This window comes from Zosterops lateralis, assembly GCF_965231275.1.
Source record: "Zosterops lateralis genome assembly, chromosome: 3".
In the NCBI taxonomy this organism is placed as follows: domain Eukaryota; kingdom Metazoa; phylum Chordata; class Aves; order Passeriformes; family Zosteropidae; genus Zosterops; species Zosterops lateralis.
The window spans coordinates 87,026,947-87,046,041 of NC_139764.1; the positions used below are offsets into that span (position 1 = coordinate 87,026,947).

At 35.6% G+C, this 19,095-nt stretch overlaps 1 protein-coding gene across 1 annotated transcript in view; it reads left to right on the forward strand.

The window, feature by feature from the left end:
* Window positions 1-19,095, forward strand: part of EYS (eyes shut homolog) — a gene marked incomplete at both ends in the record, with an annotated part of 727,941 nt that overhangs the window by 309,630 nt on the left and 399,216 nt on the right. Inside the window, one exon of the mRNA XM_083857640.1 lies at window positions 4,412-4,611. Coding sequence (XP_083713766.1) covers window positions 4,412-4,611 — 200 coding nt within the window. The remainder of the gene's footprint in view (window positions 1-4,411; window positions 4,612-19,095) is intronic.

Genomic DNA, 19,095 nt, shown 5'->3' on the forward strand with positions numbered 1-19,095 from the left:
AGTTGGGCTTTCTTAGGGAGAAGAACCTCACTTCTAAAGACAGATGTCAGTATGGACCCACAGATTTGGATATGGAAGTAGTACACCTTGAGCAAAGTGTCTTTCTAGGTCACTTGTTAAGAGTCCAGATTTCAGAACAATTCTCTGCCAGCAGAACCAGTGAACTGTGCCATGCCAAGGTGGACTCTCTTAAGGGACAGTTCTTCCTAGTACAAACAAGATTTACTACACCATGACATTCAGAGAACAGGAAACACAGAGAAGAAAAATCTTTTAAGTGTTATTTTTCTTAGATTTAACTTACTGTGAAGTATTTTAGCTAGTATTTAAATCATGTTATAGTCTACATTTTTTGACATGCTTTGTAGTAAACAGATTCTAGGATTTGGCACAATATCTGTTTCCAATAACCATAAAAAGAGAAGTAATAACCTGTCTTAGTATGTCATAGTGTAAGTCATAGTTCCCCTCTCTGAAGACTTAAGGGTAGAATTAGAATTTTTTCCTTAGCATTCCAATGGGAGTTCATGTTGATAGCATGTCCACTTTAATTTTAAAATGTTTTCCAAGTTCATTGTTCGTTAACATGTCAACTCAAAGGATTCTGTGTTAGGTCAAAATGGAGAAAGCCCATGCTTCATGGAAAAAAACAACAAACTCAGAATAAGAAATGCCTACTGAAAGGGATCCCTTCTGCTTTACTCCTAGGAGGTCAGATGTGAGAAAATTCAAAAGATATTTGGCTGAGAATAAAGTGTATCAGACTAATGAAGACTTGATAAAAACTCTATATAAATAATTACAATTGCATAATTTTTATTTTGTTAAATCATTTTTTTCTTTCCATTGGAGCTTATTAAAGCTATCCATGTTTTGAAACATGGGCTGGAAAGGAGAGCTCTACTATGCTGTAAAGTGCGAGTACTGGGCATCTCTTACTGAGAGAGGTTTGGGAACAATCAGAGCACCCCAACTTGAAGTCAAAAAGGGAGGGGCATTTTGGGATATTTCAGTGACAGTGTAAGCAACAAACCCCTTCAGAACAAGAAGCTGAGAAGATAAGGCCTTAGGAGCAGCTTTTCTGTCCTGGTTTCCTTCAGTTTGTATGGCTGTAGCCCTGGTTTGGCTGGAGCTGCCCTTGATTGGAGCAAACAGAACCGAAAGGGAGGGCAATGATGGCCACAGGAAAAACAGGCATTACAGCTCTATTTGGACAGGTTACTTTCTCTGATAGGACAGAAAAATGAGTTTTACAGCCTATGAATACCCAAGCCAGACATCCACACAGCCACTCCTGTGCTCTCCCTTCTTTACAGGAGAGAGAGAGGAAATAAGAAGAGAAGCTTGTGAGTCAAGATAAGGACAGGGATATTGGTCATGGTCACCGATTACTGTCACAAGAAAAACAGACTCAGCCTGAAAAAGATTAAATTAAATTACTGTTAATAAAAGACTAAAAGACTTTCCTTCCAACCTGCCAGAAAATGTGTTTCTGCAGAGGCTCCTCTCCACGTGCTGCAGCTTCTGCCAGGAGCATAAAATGTGATATCTGTGAGTCCAAACCTCAGACAGAAACATGGTCACGGCTGGAAGAAGGAGGGCTCACACGTGGGAAGGGAGAGGCTTTATTCTGGGCTCATGCCCACCTGTCCAGACAGCCCCCGGGCTCCTGGCTTACCCTTTTTCCTCGAGGGGTGTCTCCCAGGAGGGGAAAACCCAGAGCCAATAGCAGGGGCAGGGAGTGTGACCCAGAACAGGAGGGCCATCTATGGGAAAAAAGGAGAGTGGGAGAACCTGATGCCTGTCAGAGTCACTTGGCCTTCACCAGAACACTCGGGCCTTAGGGTGTGTGGCAGTGGGTATTATCAGGGAAGGATTACAATGAACTGATAGTGGAGGGGGGTAGGGATAAACCATTACAGAAATTTAATAACAAAACATATAGAACTTTAGGAAATCCAAAATGCACATCACAACATTCCTAAATATTTATTGCTAGCAAATTGTTAGTAGAAATTGCACAAAGTCTTAAGAGTTTTGCTGTCAGGTTAAGATTTTATCTCTGAAGCTTAAAAATTATGCATTTTTAAATTCCCATTCAAATTAAAATTTCAGGTTTAGAAAGGACTGAAAAGATCCCATGAAAGTCAGAAGTTACAAATTTAGGTATAACTCCGTAATTGTGACACTCTTACATATCAATAAATTTATGTTTTGGAAAAGCTAAAATGACTCATCTTTGTGAATATTATTCTTGTAGTTTTCATTTTTCTTAGTTATTCAGAGGCAATGTTCCTTATCTGATCATTTCTAAGCAAGAAAAGGTTAAGAGATTTCTTATTAGGTTGAGAACTGAGTTGACCAAGAAAGTATTTTTCTCCCACTGTACAGAAGAGGGGCAATGTTTCCAGGACTGTGAGTCCCTACTATTTTTGCTCCAATTTGGCAATTTCCTGGTTAGGGGTCATAGTTAAGATTCAATCTCCTATTATATAAAGGAAGGCAAAGTGAAAATAGCATTGGTGTTTCAATGAAGTTGTCTTCAGATAATCAGAGTAGCTGGGAATTTTCTGCAGAGCCAGCTGTTCCCTAACTTCATGCTGTAAAATCAGTCTCTGGTAGGATCTAAGATAGGCAAAACTTGGTAAAGTTGCCTTGCAACTTCAGTATGTCCTTGTTCTTTAGAGTACGAACTAGAGCGTTTGGAGGTAGTGTGGTAGCTCACCAACTTTGGGATAAAGATATTTGTGGCATTTTTACCGTAGTTCTTGTCTTTTCACTGACACAATTTTCTTGCATGAGTTACAAGCAATGCAGACCAGCATGTCTCTCATAATAGTGTACTCTGTTTTTTTGCAAATGTAATGATAAACTTTTAATTGCAGCATATCAGAATGTACTGGAAAGTGATAGGTGTGATTTCTTTCCTACAAACTGATGTTTATCTTACTATAAAATCTTAAAAGAACAATACATTTCACAGAAGAAAATAAAATGGTTTTGCATTGTTCACAACTTGGTACAACTGTGGCAGTGTATTGAATCAAAGCTGTGAACATTTGTTTGAGCTCTGAATTTATCTTTAGTTACTTTGATGATTTTGGTTTTTTGGACTTTAACTTTTGAATCTCAAATCGGTAAAAATTTGATCCATTAATTGATATGGATTTAATTTACTCTGGTAATGAGAATAAATAAATTTTGGGTTTGTAGTGTGGAGGACAAGTGAATACAAATTAGGAAGACTAGACAAGTTATTGGAATTAAAAAAAAAAAGTCAGTTGGAACTGAGAATTGAGACTTTTTTATAAACAAAAAAAGAACACTACTGTCTGCCAGGAAAAAATGTAATTAATATAGCAAAAGACTACTTCTAGAACCTAGACACATGAATTTTGGCAGTTTGTAGGACTATCACTATCTTCCTGTGGGATATATAATTCAATCAGCTTATGTAATGCTCTCTAATAAATCATCCTCTATACACTCAGCTTGAGAGCTTATAGGAAAATAAGTTGTTTTCTTGCAATTCCCCATGGATATCTGCATTTACATTCTGTCAGAGCTACTGTGGTACCTGCAGGAAATGTGAGTGCCCTTGGATATCCTTAAAGAATTAAACCTTCTGAAGTTACAGGAGTGTGAAAATAAATATAAAATAGTGGATTTAGCTAGATTATTTTGGTTGCAGCTGCAAAATACAACTCTTTTGGGATACATGTAAAAACTAGGTTTCTCTGATCAAGGGCAAACATGCATTTTTTGCACTGGTTATTGCACTAACTAAACTCTCATGTAATTCTGGAGAAACATAAACTTGATGCTAATTTGTGTGGTTTGAATTTGATGAGTTTTACATTTGCCTTATCAGAGGAAATTGTTATTATGTGAACACATAAACGTGGCAATATTTGCAATATTAGGCATTAATTGATAATGAGAAAACATTTATCAGGAAATAGTGATAAAAGGCTTGAGTGCATTCATTTATTTTAGTAATTCTTTATTCTGTCCAGAATTACCTTACTAATGCATTTCTTTTACAACAGTAGGCACCAATGTAAAAAATTAGAGGAAATAATTGTATAGACTGTGGCTCGAAAACATGCTTTAAAAATTTAATCATGAGAGGGATTGAATACTTTTGGCTGTAAGACTGCTTATATAAAGCTATATTTGCATATCTGCAAGATTAATGAGTAGGAACAAGTATACTGAGTGTGTTGTAATCAAAGGATCTCTATATAAACAAAAAATTATGTCAAATTAGAGACTTCTGTTTATCAGACAATAAGAAAAGTCCAATATTTTTTCTAATCTCCAGATTCGGTCTCTTGCACTTGTTGAAATGAATAAGTAGCTAATATGTTTTAAAGATGTGTAATAAATGTACTATTATTTCTCTTCTCAGGAATGTGAATCTGCTCCCTGCATTAATGGAGGTTCTTGCCAAGATGCCATCAATGCATTTGTTTGTGCTTGCCCAAGTGGGTACACCGGCAGGTTCTGTGAAGTTGATGTTGATGTTTGCAGTGAGTCCACACTGAACTCAGTTCTGTGTTACAATGGAGGTGTATGTGTTGATGGGCCTGGAAGAATGTTTCATTGCAGGTTAGTATGAATATTGTCATATAATTGCCTTAGTTAATACACATTGATTTGTTAATATTTCAGGGCACTACTGATACCATGTGCACAATGTGAACTCAGATGGATTTGGTGCTCAATCTAGTGCCCAAAACTGTTGTTATCTTAAACCATTCACTGCTTAACATCAGACCCTTCTATCTGAAAAGTTACCTTCTAGTGCTTTTCAGAATCATGTGTGGAAATGTCTAACATAGGGTGGCCCTAAAATACTTAAAATTATTATGTTACTGATATGTATGTACACATGTGTTTTGTACTCAAAGGTAAAACGAACTTGCAATCAAATTTACAACAGGTAATTTACATACTATGTGTGTGCAGACATGTCCAAAACAACGTCCTAAGATCCATCATCATCATTCTCCAGCTGTGAAAGACTTCTGCCTAAATACATGTAATTTTATATCCTATATACCTGTAATGTGGCTTTAAAATTAGGCTACTTTATAGACTGTTTACATTATTATGTCAAGTCTTTATATCTAAGTCCCTTTTCGGTTGCTATATTTGTAGAAATATTAAATACTAAGAACTTATTTAATGAACATTTTTAAGAGAGAAACATAAATACCTTCTCCTGTACAATCATATGTTCAAGGTCCCTCTGGGTACTTTACTCCAGTGAATCAACTGCAGCACTCAGCTTGGTGTTATATGCAAACAGGATGAGGGGTGCCCCTGATCCCACTATCTATGTCAATGATGAAGACATTAAATAGTGTTTATATCATGATGACTCAAAAAATATTATCATTTACCTTAGACCGTTTAATACATGCTAAAGTAACTCACACTCTCTTGCTTCTGCAGTGGGCTACTACCTGCATAAAAACTTCTGTTTGCAACTGTTTCACTCACTATTGTCAAAATTCAATCCTGTGCATTCACCTGTTCTTCTTTCCCAGCTCATGTTCCCTCTAGACTCATTTTTTCAAGCTTTAGGTACTGCACCGCCCTTTCATCTTTCATAGATGAATCCTCTGAATTAAATAAAATTGCTTATATTTCTTCCCTCTTTTGCTTGGGAGCTTATACCAAACATTGTAATGATATTTACCTTGCACTTGCTTGTGAGCCCAGCATTGACCATCAGGAGAACTTCATGGAACCAGAGTCACGGAATTTGAAACTAATTAAAATCAGAATTTTAGTGTTGCCAAGATTGCAAAGGTTTCGTAAGTGTTGTAAGACTAAGGTAGTCTTAAGGTAGGTTGGTGTAAGATATGGTTATGATCCTGCAGAAAATAGTGACATACTTGTTATAAACTTCTTCTGATGGGGTCCAGGGAAAGGACTTTTTTCAGCTGATTTCCTTTCCTATATTGACATGCTTTAGAAAACAAACATAACTGCCTTTCCTATCATTCAGCAGTATCACGGTTCCCAGAGCAGCCCACCGGCTTGCTGGGCTCTGTTGTGATATGGTGAAGTTTTAGGCAGGTCCGGACCCCAGACAGAAGTGTGCTTGCTTAGGAGAAAGGAGCGACTCACACTTGGTGGTAAAGAAGGTGTTTATTCAGGGCGAAAGCCCAGGTGTTCAAGGCTTGAGTGTGTGTGTGTGCATGTGTCTGAGTATGAGAGTCCCGATTTTGAGTCTCTCCTGCTCTTATGAACAGGGGTGTTACTCATGGAAATGAGGGGGTTTGACAAAGGTAGAGGTGTGATTTTGCCATTTAGGGATAAGAGGGGTGTGTAGAAACTTGAAGCCTTGGCCAAGCCACGTGGCCTGGCTAGGGCCATCAAATACCTTGGGTGTGCTCACAGATAAGATACAAAGCTATACAATGGGCTGGGCCAGGGCTATTAAGGAGATACCATGGGCAGAGCCAGGGCTGTTATGAGGCTTAACAACGGTGATTAAGAAGGGGGGGGGGATGAACCATTACAGAATTTAGATACAAAAATTATACAAACTTCACAAAATCCAAAATGCACACTGCAAAACAGCAGGTGCTACTATTCCAAGTAATGTGTACAAATAGAAGTAAGAAACAATAAAAAGATCATAAAGTCAGGTTTGCTCCTGTATTGTGAATGTTACAATGTGAACTCTACTCCTTTTGTACCTTTCCATTCACATGTTTTGAGCAGTCTGAACAATGCTCATGTACAGACTGGAGAATGGGAGTTATATGGAGGATGGAAAATTGGAATTGAAAAAAAAAAGGAGAAATATCTCCTACTCAAGCAAAACACCACAAATATTCAAATAAACAATTAGTCTTAATGCCTGTTACACACTGTGGAATGGAGAGCAAAAGGACATTAATCCAGTATTGCTTAAAGTCTTCTTGTTTTGTGGATATGTCTTGGGATGTTTCAATTTTGTGGCTGGTAGATCAGAAAAGAGGAACTAGTGAAAATGGTCCAGTAATGGGCAAGTGTCAGGCTGCCTTAACTCTAAGCATCGCTGCCAGCTTCAGCTATGATGTATGTGATATTTTACTCAATAGTACAATGAACTCTTCAACTTTCCTTGAATTATGTGTCAATCAATTACGTGAACAACCCTACAGGCTTCTTCCTGAAATGAATATGAAAAAAACCCTTTGGGATAGTCCATGAATTGTATGTTATCTGAAATACCTTTCTGTCTTCAAACCCTTGGCTTAAAAATAAAACAACTCATTGGAAATGAGTGGGATGCTGGGAGTTGTAATTCAGTTCTATCTTGGCAGATTGGCACTGAATCAGTGCTTCAGGAAATAGATTACCATCTGAAAGAATGCCCACCTACTTTCCTTTGTATTTCAGTCTTATCAATTAAAGGTGCTGGCTGCCACAACAATAAGTACTAGATGAATCAGCGAATTAATAACAAAGATAACATTGGGCTCAGGGGGCCTTTCAGATGACAATTCAATCCAATGTACATATGGTTGATATAATGAATATGTAATAGGAATTCCAAAGCCTTTTCATGGTATGTTCCAAGTATTCTGGGGAAGAGAACCTGTTTACGTAAAATACTCTGAAATTTCTCATTGTATTATAGTCCACAGTTGGCTCATCTCCACTTTTGCATCTTTTGGTCCCAGACCATTCAGTATGTTAATTTGGGATTTCAAAATGTAAGCATGATAATCATAAAAAATATTCTTCCTTCCCCACTGAATTTTCCACTGGCCTTTTTCAAATGTTCATTTCAGGTACTTCCTGCTGATTACGTTCAGAAGTCTTAGTGTTTTGAAAGGGTTATCTGTGTGCTTTCAGCATGATCAAGTGAAAATAATGTCAACAGTCCTACAATAGTTCCTGCCTTAGATGATGTTCTTGAATATCATACCTTCATTGTACTTTTCAGCACTTTATAGCACATATAGGGCTTGTAATCATATTTTTGTTTAGGAAAAACAGAGGAAACTTTTGATGTCTTTCTCTCTTTTTCAATCTTTTTTACACAACTTCTTGTTATTGTTAGGTTATAATTTAATGTGTTTCTTGTTATAAGTTTGTAAGTCTGACAGATGTGTAACGCCACAGTAAGTTTGACCCTGTCTTCTGATTCGCAAAGAAGGACTGGTGCTTTTTAAATTCACATTTTTGGATTATATTTAACTAGATAATTTGTTTCAGAACTGAAACTTTTTTGGCAGCATCTTTACAAGATTATTTTATACTCTAGACAGGTAAGAGTGAATATTTGATCAACAGAATTACTGATCAAAAAATGCCAGTTTTTTTTCTTCAGCTCACGAGATCTTAGAAAAAATCTAAAATAGGAATTTGTTATTCTACATTTCCTCCAAATAAAGTAGACATTTAAACTTTCATTATGATATCTACCTATCTATTCTTTTATTCTACTGATTAGGAAGCAGAGTTTAGATTTAAGAGCATCTTGTTTCCAGTACCTATGTGTTCTAATTGTCTTGATCTGTTTGAGCAAGGAGCAGCAGTCCACATAATTAGCTAGGACCTCTACAGGGATCTAGGAAATGGATTAAAACAATTCAAGCATGGAGAGGCTGTATGATGAAAAAATTGGAGTCTGGAAGCTGTATTATTCTGTGGCTGTGGTATCCAGACAGAATATAAGATAAGAAATGGTAATGTAGAACTGTTTGTCTTAGAACTTGAAAAAAGTAAACAATGTATTACACTATGAAGCAAACGGTTGTGGGGGCACCCCAGAAGTGCAGTCTTGTAGGGCAACCTAGGCAACTGTATTAAAAAATATATTTTTCAGAATCAAGCTTGTTTAGGATTTGGTAAGTGTTTATAAACAGAAATAAATTTTATCAGTAGTGAACATTCAGTCTTCTACCCCAAAGGAAATAGAGCTATTCTTTGAAGTTGTTCATGTCAACTGTACCTCCAGGCAACATACAGAAAGTTCTCCTGTACTTCAAAAGGCTTAACATGAGGAACATTTACACAGCTGTGTGCCCCAGTCAACTCGAAAAGTGACCTGATAGTAAAGTATTTGTTTTGAGGCTTACTCAGGTCTTGTATGCTGGGTAACAGAAAAAGCACACTTCGGCTGGAAGATTGCTAATTTCATTTAGATGGTGAAAGACAGCTTGCAAGGTCTGACCAAAGTTGCAGAGTACACATTTTACAGAGCTATGCATCTAAGTCCCTCACTGCTGAAAATAAATGAAATAAATGTAAGAAGCAAGTAATTTTTAATATGGTAGAAGCAACTTCACTGGACCATTAGAATCTCTTAAAACTGTCAAGTCATAAAACAGTAAGTTCTCACATTTGTATGAGCTGTGAATATGTATGTGGTACACTCTGTTTCATCTATGAGAACAGATGCCACTCCATTTATACAGAGATAACAAGATGGATTCATCTGATGTCATAATTGGCTGCCTTGTTCTTTACACTTAGTGGAGCATGAATATTTTAGTGTTTGCATTATGTGTATGTATTGGTTACGTGAAAACAAAAGAAAGTCTGTGTGGATTCAAGCAAAGAACCATATAACCCTGTATGGTATTTCCAGCAGTGGCCATAAGGGGATTGCTGGGAAAAAATATGAAATGTGCACATGTTATTTGTCCTCCAGTACCCTCCCATGTTCTCGCAAATGGGGGTTTTCCTGAACCTGTTTTAATTTGTTCTGTAGAAGTCAGTCAGTCACTACTTACAGCATCTTCTCTTTTCCTCTGAGGAGGGGGCTTTGACTAGGCAATTTCCATAGATCCCTTCCCCTATCAGCTGTTTTGTGTCAATATGGTACAGCAAACAGGCGCACGGGTCTCACCTGTTGCATGGAAAAATATGTCCTTTTTTTAAATTTTAACCACTGCTGCTGCCAGCTTTATCCCACATCTAGTGTGGAAAAGAAGAATGAAAAGATGATTCTAAGTCAAGCTTTCCTTATTTTTGTGGGTCACTGCCACATTGCCCTATGTCTCTTCCTTTCTAAGGTAAAGGTTTCTTGTTTTCCCAGTCCTTCTTCCTTCAGAAGCCATCACAAACTTTTAGTCATCCTTGTTGCCCTTTTTCAAGGGTTTTTAATTACTATTTTTCCTTTACTAGGACAACAGAACAAGAAATGCACACAGTATCCAGGCTATGGGCCACTCTGTTATTTATAGGATGGCATGCTTTCCTTCTCTACTCCTCCCATAACAACAGCAATTAACTTTTCATTGATGCTATGAGGAAAGAGAACACAGATAATTCAGTATTATTCTTAAGATTTACCTCATCACTAAAATGTAGTTTTCATGGAGAATAGATAAAGCTAGCATGCTACATGTGTCTATGCTACTATATGTATCATTATTTTGTATACATGTATAATATATATATATAATGCATATAAATATGTGGATACATGATTTTTCATTACATCATACTTTTTTATTTAATAAAAATCTCTTACTGTCAGATCAATAAGAATAGGAAATTATGTTAATGAAAATTTCTAGTTATTTATCCACTTTATAATGACAAATGCTGGTATCTTCATGTGAGAAATTTGAACTGTAACAATATCAAATGAGATAGTACAATAAAAATGCACATCGTGTCCTGTATTTTTCTTACTTACATGACAAGCATATAAAGGAAAAAGAAACAATCCATCATAGTCTTTATTTGATAGCTGCTAATACAAACAATTAATTTAATAAACTGCACTTACTAACTATTAACATTCCCCAACACTTTCAAGTATAAACAGAACTGTTATCAAAAGAAGATTAACATGTAAATTAAAAAAAAAAAAAAAAAGTAGTTCTCCAAGTTAATTATTTTTTGGAAATATTTTAGAAATATTTTTGAGAAGAATATTAAATTTGTATGTTGCTCTTTTTGTATGATGTTGCATGAAGGGTAAAGGAATCTATAGAAAATTGAAAAATGGCTAGAAGCTGTAAAAGTGGAGAATGAAGAAAGGCAAGGCATTAAGAAACATATCCCAAACAGGACTATTTTTTTTTCTTTTAATAAACTCATGTTCTATCTTTTTTCAGCCTTTACTAGTGATATTTACAATGGCAGCAGTTCATCTAGTTAAAATTACCCACTCTCCTTATTGTTTTACTGTTCTAAAATTCAACAGTAAAGTGCAATCTGCTAGAGAATTAGCATTGTCTACAAAAAATGCAGACAGCAGTGTCTGGAAATGAGGCACTAAAATCTAGTAGGAATAAAAACATACCCAAAAGCAAAACACAAATCTAATACAAATCACCCATCTGCCCAGGCCCAGAATAAAACCATTTTAAATCTTACATCTGAATAGCTATTGCCAATCATTATATTCTATTTTTTAATCAAACCTTTTAGAAATTCATTGCCTGAAAAGACACAGGATGCCTCTACCCTATGTATATATTGGTTTGGGGTTTTGGTTTTGTTTTTATAGCTAAGTTCGTTTGTGACTTTATGATACAGAAGCCAAATAAAAATAGCTAGTGGGAATCACATCCACATCCTCATTAGACAAGATGCAGGGACTTAACAGGTGAGAATGTACCTGTAACAGAACATTTTGGTTTTTTCTAGATACGCAGAGACTATTCAATTAAAACTTAATCAAAACATGAATATATAAGTAAAATTTAAAACCTAGAAAAAGATTTAAAAATTCACAGTGCTTTAAGATATAATACACTGCTTATTTATTGAGCATACCATGTCAAATGCTAAGGCATGTTACTCAAGTGGTTCAAACATGTCACTATTAATATTTTTGCTGTTAAACTTAAACTTTGTGATATTTGTGGCATTCTTTTCTTTCTAAAACGTATCCTCTAAGCACATGTACAAAAATGATAAATATACTGCTAAGAGTGAACTGACTGAGCATTTTATAGCAACTGTTTACTAAAGCAGCAACAAACTTATCAGAATTTACATCAATTAAAAATAAGATTACTGTACTTAGTTATATTAAAATAACAAATCATACATTGTGGCAGTTGACAGTGTTTAATATGTTATTGTTTAAAATCCCTATTTTGCAGAGCTCAAACCTGCTGGCATTTTGCAAACATAAAAAATTTACTACCCTGCATCTTGAGTGACAGCCCTCAATTTGAAATAAAAAAAAAAGGCTGTACTTCACATGAAATCTGCTAACTCAGACTATAAAACAATAGTTTACTAGAATCCTTGAGGGTATTTTTTAATAATTAAATGGATATGCTCACTTTTTACAATAAAAATAGTTACAAGAAAAAATTTAAAAAATGGAGTATATAACTTCTTATTTTAAGACCAAGATAGAAATACTACCATTTCAAGTTGTCTATATAAAAAAGGCTTTTTTTATAAAATGCATTCACTTGTCTGTTGACATTAGTAGCACAAAAAATTTGAAAGCCAGTCTATTTCAGTTCATTGCTTGAAACAACAGAATTTCCACAGATTCTATTTGATGGATTGATTGATTGATTGATTGATTGACTGAGTTTTGTTTTTTAAAGAGCATTTACTGAAAAAATTACAGGGTAGCTTATGGCTATTTCATTTTACTGTAGCCTGCATTTAAAAAGGTGAAAATATGAAGAAAGTCTGAAAAAAATGAGAACATTTTAAAAATGTTTATTTTTTTTTAAAGAGCAAGCTCCCATTATTTTTCATATGTATAGATTGATGCTTTGTAGAGATGGGCAAGGGCATAGACAAGGAAAAAAGAAAGGAAAGAAAGGGTATTATCCAGAAAAATCAGTCATTTTTGAAGTCCATTATAATAATAAAAATGTTTTTTCCATCTAAGTTCAGCATTGAAAATGGACATTGCAGAATTAGTCTCCAAGGGAGCCATAATTTTTTTACAAGCACATGTATATGCCAGTATGTGTGAATATGATTGATTACTACCTTAGAATTTTTACTCTATATTTACAAATAGGTATAAATAAGTCCATCTGACTGAGTCGTAATACTGGAAGGATACTTTTTGCCATAAAACCCTTTAGTAATTACAAATACTATTTATATTTACTCAAATTTAAATATATATGTATATGAGGCATTGTGTTCTATGCCTGAATATGACACAGAATATTATAATTATTAGAATTTCTCATAAATGTCATAAACTGCATATATTAATGCAACTGGAATTACATATTCTTTCTTTATATGGGTTTACTTGAAATGCTTTGCTGTTTCCTGAAGATTTCATGCTGAAAATCTCAATTTCTGTTCTGTAGGACACAGCTAAAGATCAATGCTCACTCATTTTTATCCATCTGCACTGGTCAATTAGGTGCATTTCCTGGAAGCTCAACCCAGGGGAATCACTATTTCCCTTCAGAAGATAATGTAGTACATAGTACCAGGTAGTACCAGATATAGATTTTTTTTTTCTCCAACTGTGTACACTTGAATTACTTCATGCTGAAGTAACCATAACTAAGGAAGCACTAATGCTAGAAACAAGATTAATAACTCCTGTAAAATAATTTTCCTCAGGGTTTGAGTATTGAAGTTTATTTTCATTGATATAATTTTCAATAACTTTCTGTCTAATATTGAAACATAGTTCTTTGTACTCATTATTGTGTTATAGAATTGGGGGGAGAGAAAATGGAACATAGGAACTGCCATTTAGTGTCAGACCTCAGTCTCATTTTGTTCTCTATCTGATCTTGTACTGTCGTCAGAGGAATGCCTAAGGAATTCAGTAGAAAAATATTTTTCTCCCCATCTCTTCATCTACCACCACATATAGGTCTCACTTTAACTGGTTGGAGGCAGTGACTGCCCTGAAGCATAAGTTCAAGATCCTTCCTAAAGGCTATTTTAAAACATTTTTTACATTAAATATGGAGATTTCTGGATCCACTAAATTTCAAAACCTTTCCGAGATTTCCTTCACAAGTCTACCATTAAAAATTGTTCATCTATTCATCTTTAATAGTGTTATGTAGGTCACGTATATTGATTTATATGTCTCCTTGGTTTGATTTCTTCCAGACCTCAGTTAATCCAAAGCATCATTCTGGATATATAAATTATTCTGGATAGGTGTCTCTGGAACACTCTTTCCTGCATGATTGCAGGTGCCTTGTGAACATTTGAGAAAATGTTGTTCAGATGCTATGTACTTTGGTTCCTACTAAATATTCCTATTATTTTTCTCATTTTTTTCATCAACAATCTTCTTATGCTGGCTTTACGGTAAGAAATATAATTGCTGTTTTCTTTCAAATAATGAATAAAGAGAACAGAAAAACCTCAGGAAACAGACTCGGCCATCTTTGCTTTCCAAGTAAATCTTGAAGACCAATGGTAGGTAATTGCAAAGCTATGAAAGTAAGGAGCAGAAAACATAATTTTTCACTGTCAGTGATCTGTTGGAATAAAAATATCTATTTTTTATCCTAAGTATTAAACTGATTTGGAAGGATAATAAAAACTAAAAATATAACATGTGCAAATGGCCAAAAAAGAGTGGAAAGACTGCAGTCATTAGCAATTCTTTGACTATGTTTGAGTATTTTCTTCATCAGAAAATAAGTGTCTCCTATTTTCATTCCTTCCATCTATTTAGTGATGTTTGATCCAAGGTTTAGAAAAGGTTAAATGTGCAATGTTAAGGTGCAAGCCAATATTCTATCCCACTCTTACTTGTATGCTGGTAAAAACATTTGTTCTGTATTATGTTTTGTAAATCTCTCAACAGTTTTAAATATCTGCAGCTAGCTAGATTAAGAAATTAAGATGGCACTCTAGGCACTACCTTGGCAATGCAAGCACTAAAGTTATCTTAGAATGGTAAACTTAAAAAAACACTATGCTATAAACCTTGTGCAATGCCTTAGTTGTATCATTGTAATACATTCTCTAGAGATGTTGTAGGCACCAGGGAAAAAATGAGAAGCATCTGTTTTTCACACTCAGTCTTGCCAGGTTTGGCAAACAAAAACAGTTTGAACTGAGAAATTAAATTTATAGCTTACTGGTGGGTAATCCCAGAAATCTACAGGCATTTTTGCTGAAATTTTCTCCAACAGGAAAGCTGCCAGGCATGGTACATAGACACTGTCGAGAATTGTTCTGGTACAATCTGGTTGCATGACAAAATGGAAATTAGATAGTGGAGAAAACAGACAGTGGAAGAAATTCTATGAATACCAATATTGGTAACAAATATTATCTTCACTTGTTTTGAAGAAATGCAAGCTTTCCTTTTTTATTCATAACCTTAATATAATGGATAGACTGTCTCATACTGTGCCTGTGCTGAAAGATGTGCTGGGGGAAGACCACATTGGATCAACAGGCAGCTGTGGTTAGAACTCAGGAAAAAAAAAAAAAAAAAAAATAGGAGAGTTTGTGACCTTTTGTGGCCTTTAGAAGTATTAGAAGTAGAGGCAGGCAGACTCGTAAGGATGTCTTCCAACTAAGGAAAATTTACCAGGATGTCTACCTGGTCTAGTTGAAAATGTCCTTGTCCATAGCAGCAGGGTTAGAACTAAATGATCTTCAAGGTCCCTTTCCAACCCAAACCATTCTATGATTTTATATGTCATGAGATTATGCAGGTAGAAAATTGGAAGCACTAAAGCTTGAGCAAAACTTAATCTCCCTAGTGACAAAAAAAAAAAAAAAAAAAAAAAAAAAAAAAAAAAAAAAAAATCTGTAAATACATTAGCAACAAAAGGAGGGATAAGGAGAATCTTCATACATTATTGGATGTGAGGGGAGAAGCAGTGGAAACAGAAACACAAGCTGAGGCACTTGATGCCTTCTTTGCCTCAGTCTTTAACAGTACCTATAGATGTTAGGGAAATCAATTGCCTGGAGAAAAAGGACATGGAGGTGCTGGTTGACAGCCAGCTGAACACAAGCCAGCAGTGTGCCCAGGTGATCCAGAAGGCCAATGGCATCCTGAAGTGTGTCAGAAGCAACATGGCCATCAGAATTAGGGAAGGGGTCATTGCCATGTACTCAGCTCTGGTGAGGTTGCACTTTGAATTCTGTGTTCAGTTTTAGGCCCTTGATGACAAAAAAGACAGTGAAGTGCTGGAGCATGTCCAAAGAAGCTGGAAAAAGGGTCTAGACAGTAAGTCCAATGAGGAGAGGCTGAGGAGCTCATAATTACTTGTTAAATGCCACTGATTAACTTTCTGTCCTTTATATGTTTGGAAATGGGTTGCAAGAAACCTTGCCCATGACCTTTCCAGGGATAAAGATAATTGGCCTATAGTGTGCAGTCTTCGATTTCACGCTTTCTTCTTAAAGGTAAACATAATATTAATCTTCTTCCAGCTAATAAATCACCCAAGGCTACTGATACCTTTAATATCTATGTTGTTATAAGTACTAAAACAGCCATTATATTTTCCTCACAAATTACCTTTCTTTTTATAATTTACTGTGGGTGGCTGACCACTTATATAAGCACAATAGAGAAGTACGTATTTTCATTGCTGATTCCTTCATTTACACTGAAACAGTTAGGAAACTTCAGGTGCAAACTTTTTTAAAATTGACAGTCTTCATAACACATGGTAGCAATAAGCCTTACACATCAACATACAAATTATTCTCTAATAGCAGCTGCACAATTCATCTACCTTTGTCCTGTTGGTTAGTGAACAGCAAATGAAGGCAATCCAGGTGATCCTGGTAGCATGCCTCTTAATGGAAAAGTTTGTTTCATCAGTTACTATTTTCCTTGGATTCATGGATAATACTCCCTATAATATCCCATAAAAGAATCCATTGTGTTATTCTGAAGCCACAGCTTATTTTGCTAGTTTTTGGTTGGATTTGGTTTTGTTTGTGATTTTGGTTTTTTGCTCTTTCTTTTCATTCATTTTCTTTGCTTGGTTGACTTTTCTCTGACACTTATTAATGAAATGTTAAATAAATGTGTTTGGGAAAAAGCTGATCCAAGGCATGTCTTCCAGAAGCATTTGTTTAGTCTTACTGTCTCCTTCTTGTCCATCTTCTGAGTCTTCTCTAGGTTGCCTCCAACACCTAGTGTGCTTAACATTGCAGAGGTTGTAGAACCTAGAAATGGTTAATTTCCCACACTATAAAACCCAGCTGGATCATCTTTAAATATTTGAATAAATGCTTTATTTTGATAGAGTGGTAAAATCAGTACCATGAGTTTTGTCTTGTAGTTCCATCACAAGCATAGATGTACCTACAGTAAACTGTTATCAGAAGAGCTCAAATAATAGCATCATACCACCTTAGTTGCGTATCACTGTAGTAGTTGTTATACGATTAAATTGGGATAAATGGGGTAGTCTGTGTAATGTTTTAGTGGCCTCCAATTTGCATTGTCTTCTCTGAATTTATCCTTTAGAGCTGTGTGAATAGAGTACAATATACAAAACATATGTAGCTAAATAACCATTTGCTGCTGCTAACTCTCTTTTTCCTCTTTGGTTGATGTACAGTACAGAAACAAAAGACCTAAAAGTAAAAATCAATGCTTCCTAATTTTGAGAGCTTTTTGGGTACTAATTTGAGTATATCGCTGACTGATAAAGAACAATAGACACCTTTAGGGATAGGATCTAAATAGCTTCCCAGATTGAGTTCTCAGTAATGAAGCTCCAGTTGAAGATGAAAATGCACTGTTAAAACTGTTGTTAAGTATTATGAAGTATTATGCTGACAGTTCATTCGATTTTGCTTCAAATCTGTGCAAGTATTTTGAGAAGCAATAGGAGAATTTGCAGTGATTATACTATTTTTTCCCTTTGTTTTCAGGGAAAAGCTGAGTATTTCTACCTGAAAAAAAAAAATCAGTTAATGACATAGGCAGACTTTGAAATAGCCTCATTGTGGCAAGTGTCCAAACTTAGAATCTGAAGTAAAAGGAAGACAAGCCCAGACCACTAATAAGTGTGTGAAGAGATGCTACCAGTATGAGTCCTTTCAGAGAGCTGAAGCAGCATGTGTGGCCCATATTGCTGAGATTATTCAGAAATTGAGAGCAAAGATGAATGCATGACCTGCTTTCAAATGAGAATGAATGCAGCTCCTGGTAGCTCAGCATGATGTTTTCTTTAGAATCAGAGCCAGCTGCTTCAAAACAATAAAGAAAATCCTCTCCAAGCTGCATCCATCCTTCAAATAGGAGACCAACAATAGCTGGCAGGGAGTGGAGGAATTCTGCATTTGCTTTTGTTATATTATTTCAGACATCTTTTCTCATGATTCCTACAGTAAAATTCCATTATGAAAATTGGCACCAGCAAGACTACATATACATTTATACACACATACATATATGCATATTTATGTACACTATTTTGTTGCAAAATAAGTTTTTATCTGGAGAAATAAATGAATGACCCATAATTCCAGTACTGATACTGCATAAGCAGAGTCTAAGTTATATGTTTTAAATTATTTATCCTTATCACTGGAAGTAAAAAAATAATGTGCCTTCACGCAGAAAAAATAAATTTCATTTTTGAAGCAAATGGTGACTAATGACTTCTGTACATTGCTATGAATGTGTGGGCAGAAGTCTTGATCCGCAAGAAATCTTCCTGCCTTTTAGAAAATATATATAGTCTTCAATTCAGAGCTCCTGAATTTTGTTTTTGAAAATGTAGGCATTGAAAATGTTGCAGTAAAATATAACAGCATAAACTGAAGGTGGTGCAGATGTTAATGGTTCTTCAATGTCACTATTTACATTCACTATTTATTTTATGTATAATAACTTTGAAATACTGTGACATGGTGATTCTTCCCCTCTATTCCATTCTTGTGAGACTCCAGACAAAGTGCTGCATCCAGCTCCAGGGTCCCCAGCAGAGGAGGGACATTAACCTGTTGGACTAACTCCAGAAGAGCCCATCAAGTAGAACAGAAGGATGAGGCGCCCCTCCTATCAGGAAAGGCTTAGAGAGCTGGGATTGTTCAGCCTGGGAAAGAGAAAGCTTTGGGGTGACCTAATTGTGGCCTTCCAGCACCTGAAAGGTGCTTACAAGAAAGCTGAAGAGGGGCTTTTTACAAGAGCATGTTTAATGACAGAACAAGGAGGAGTGGATT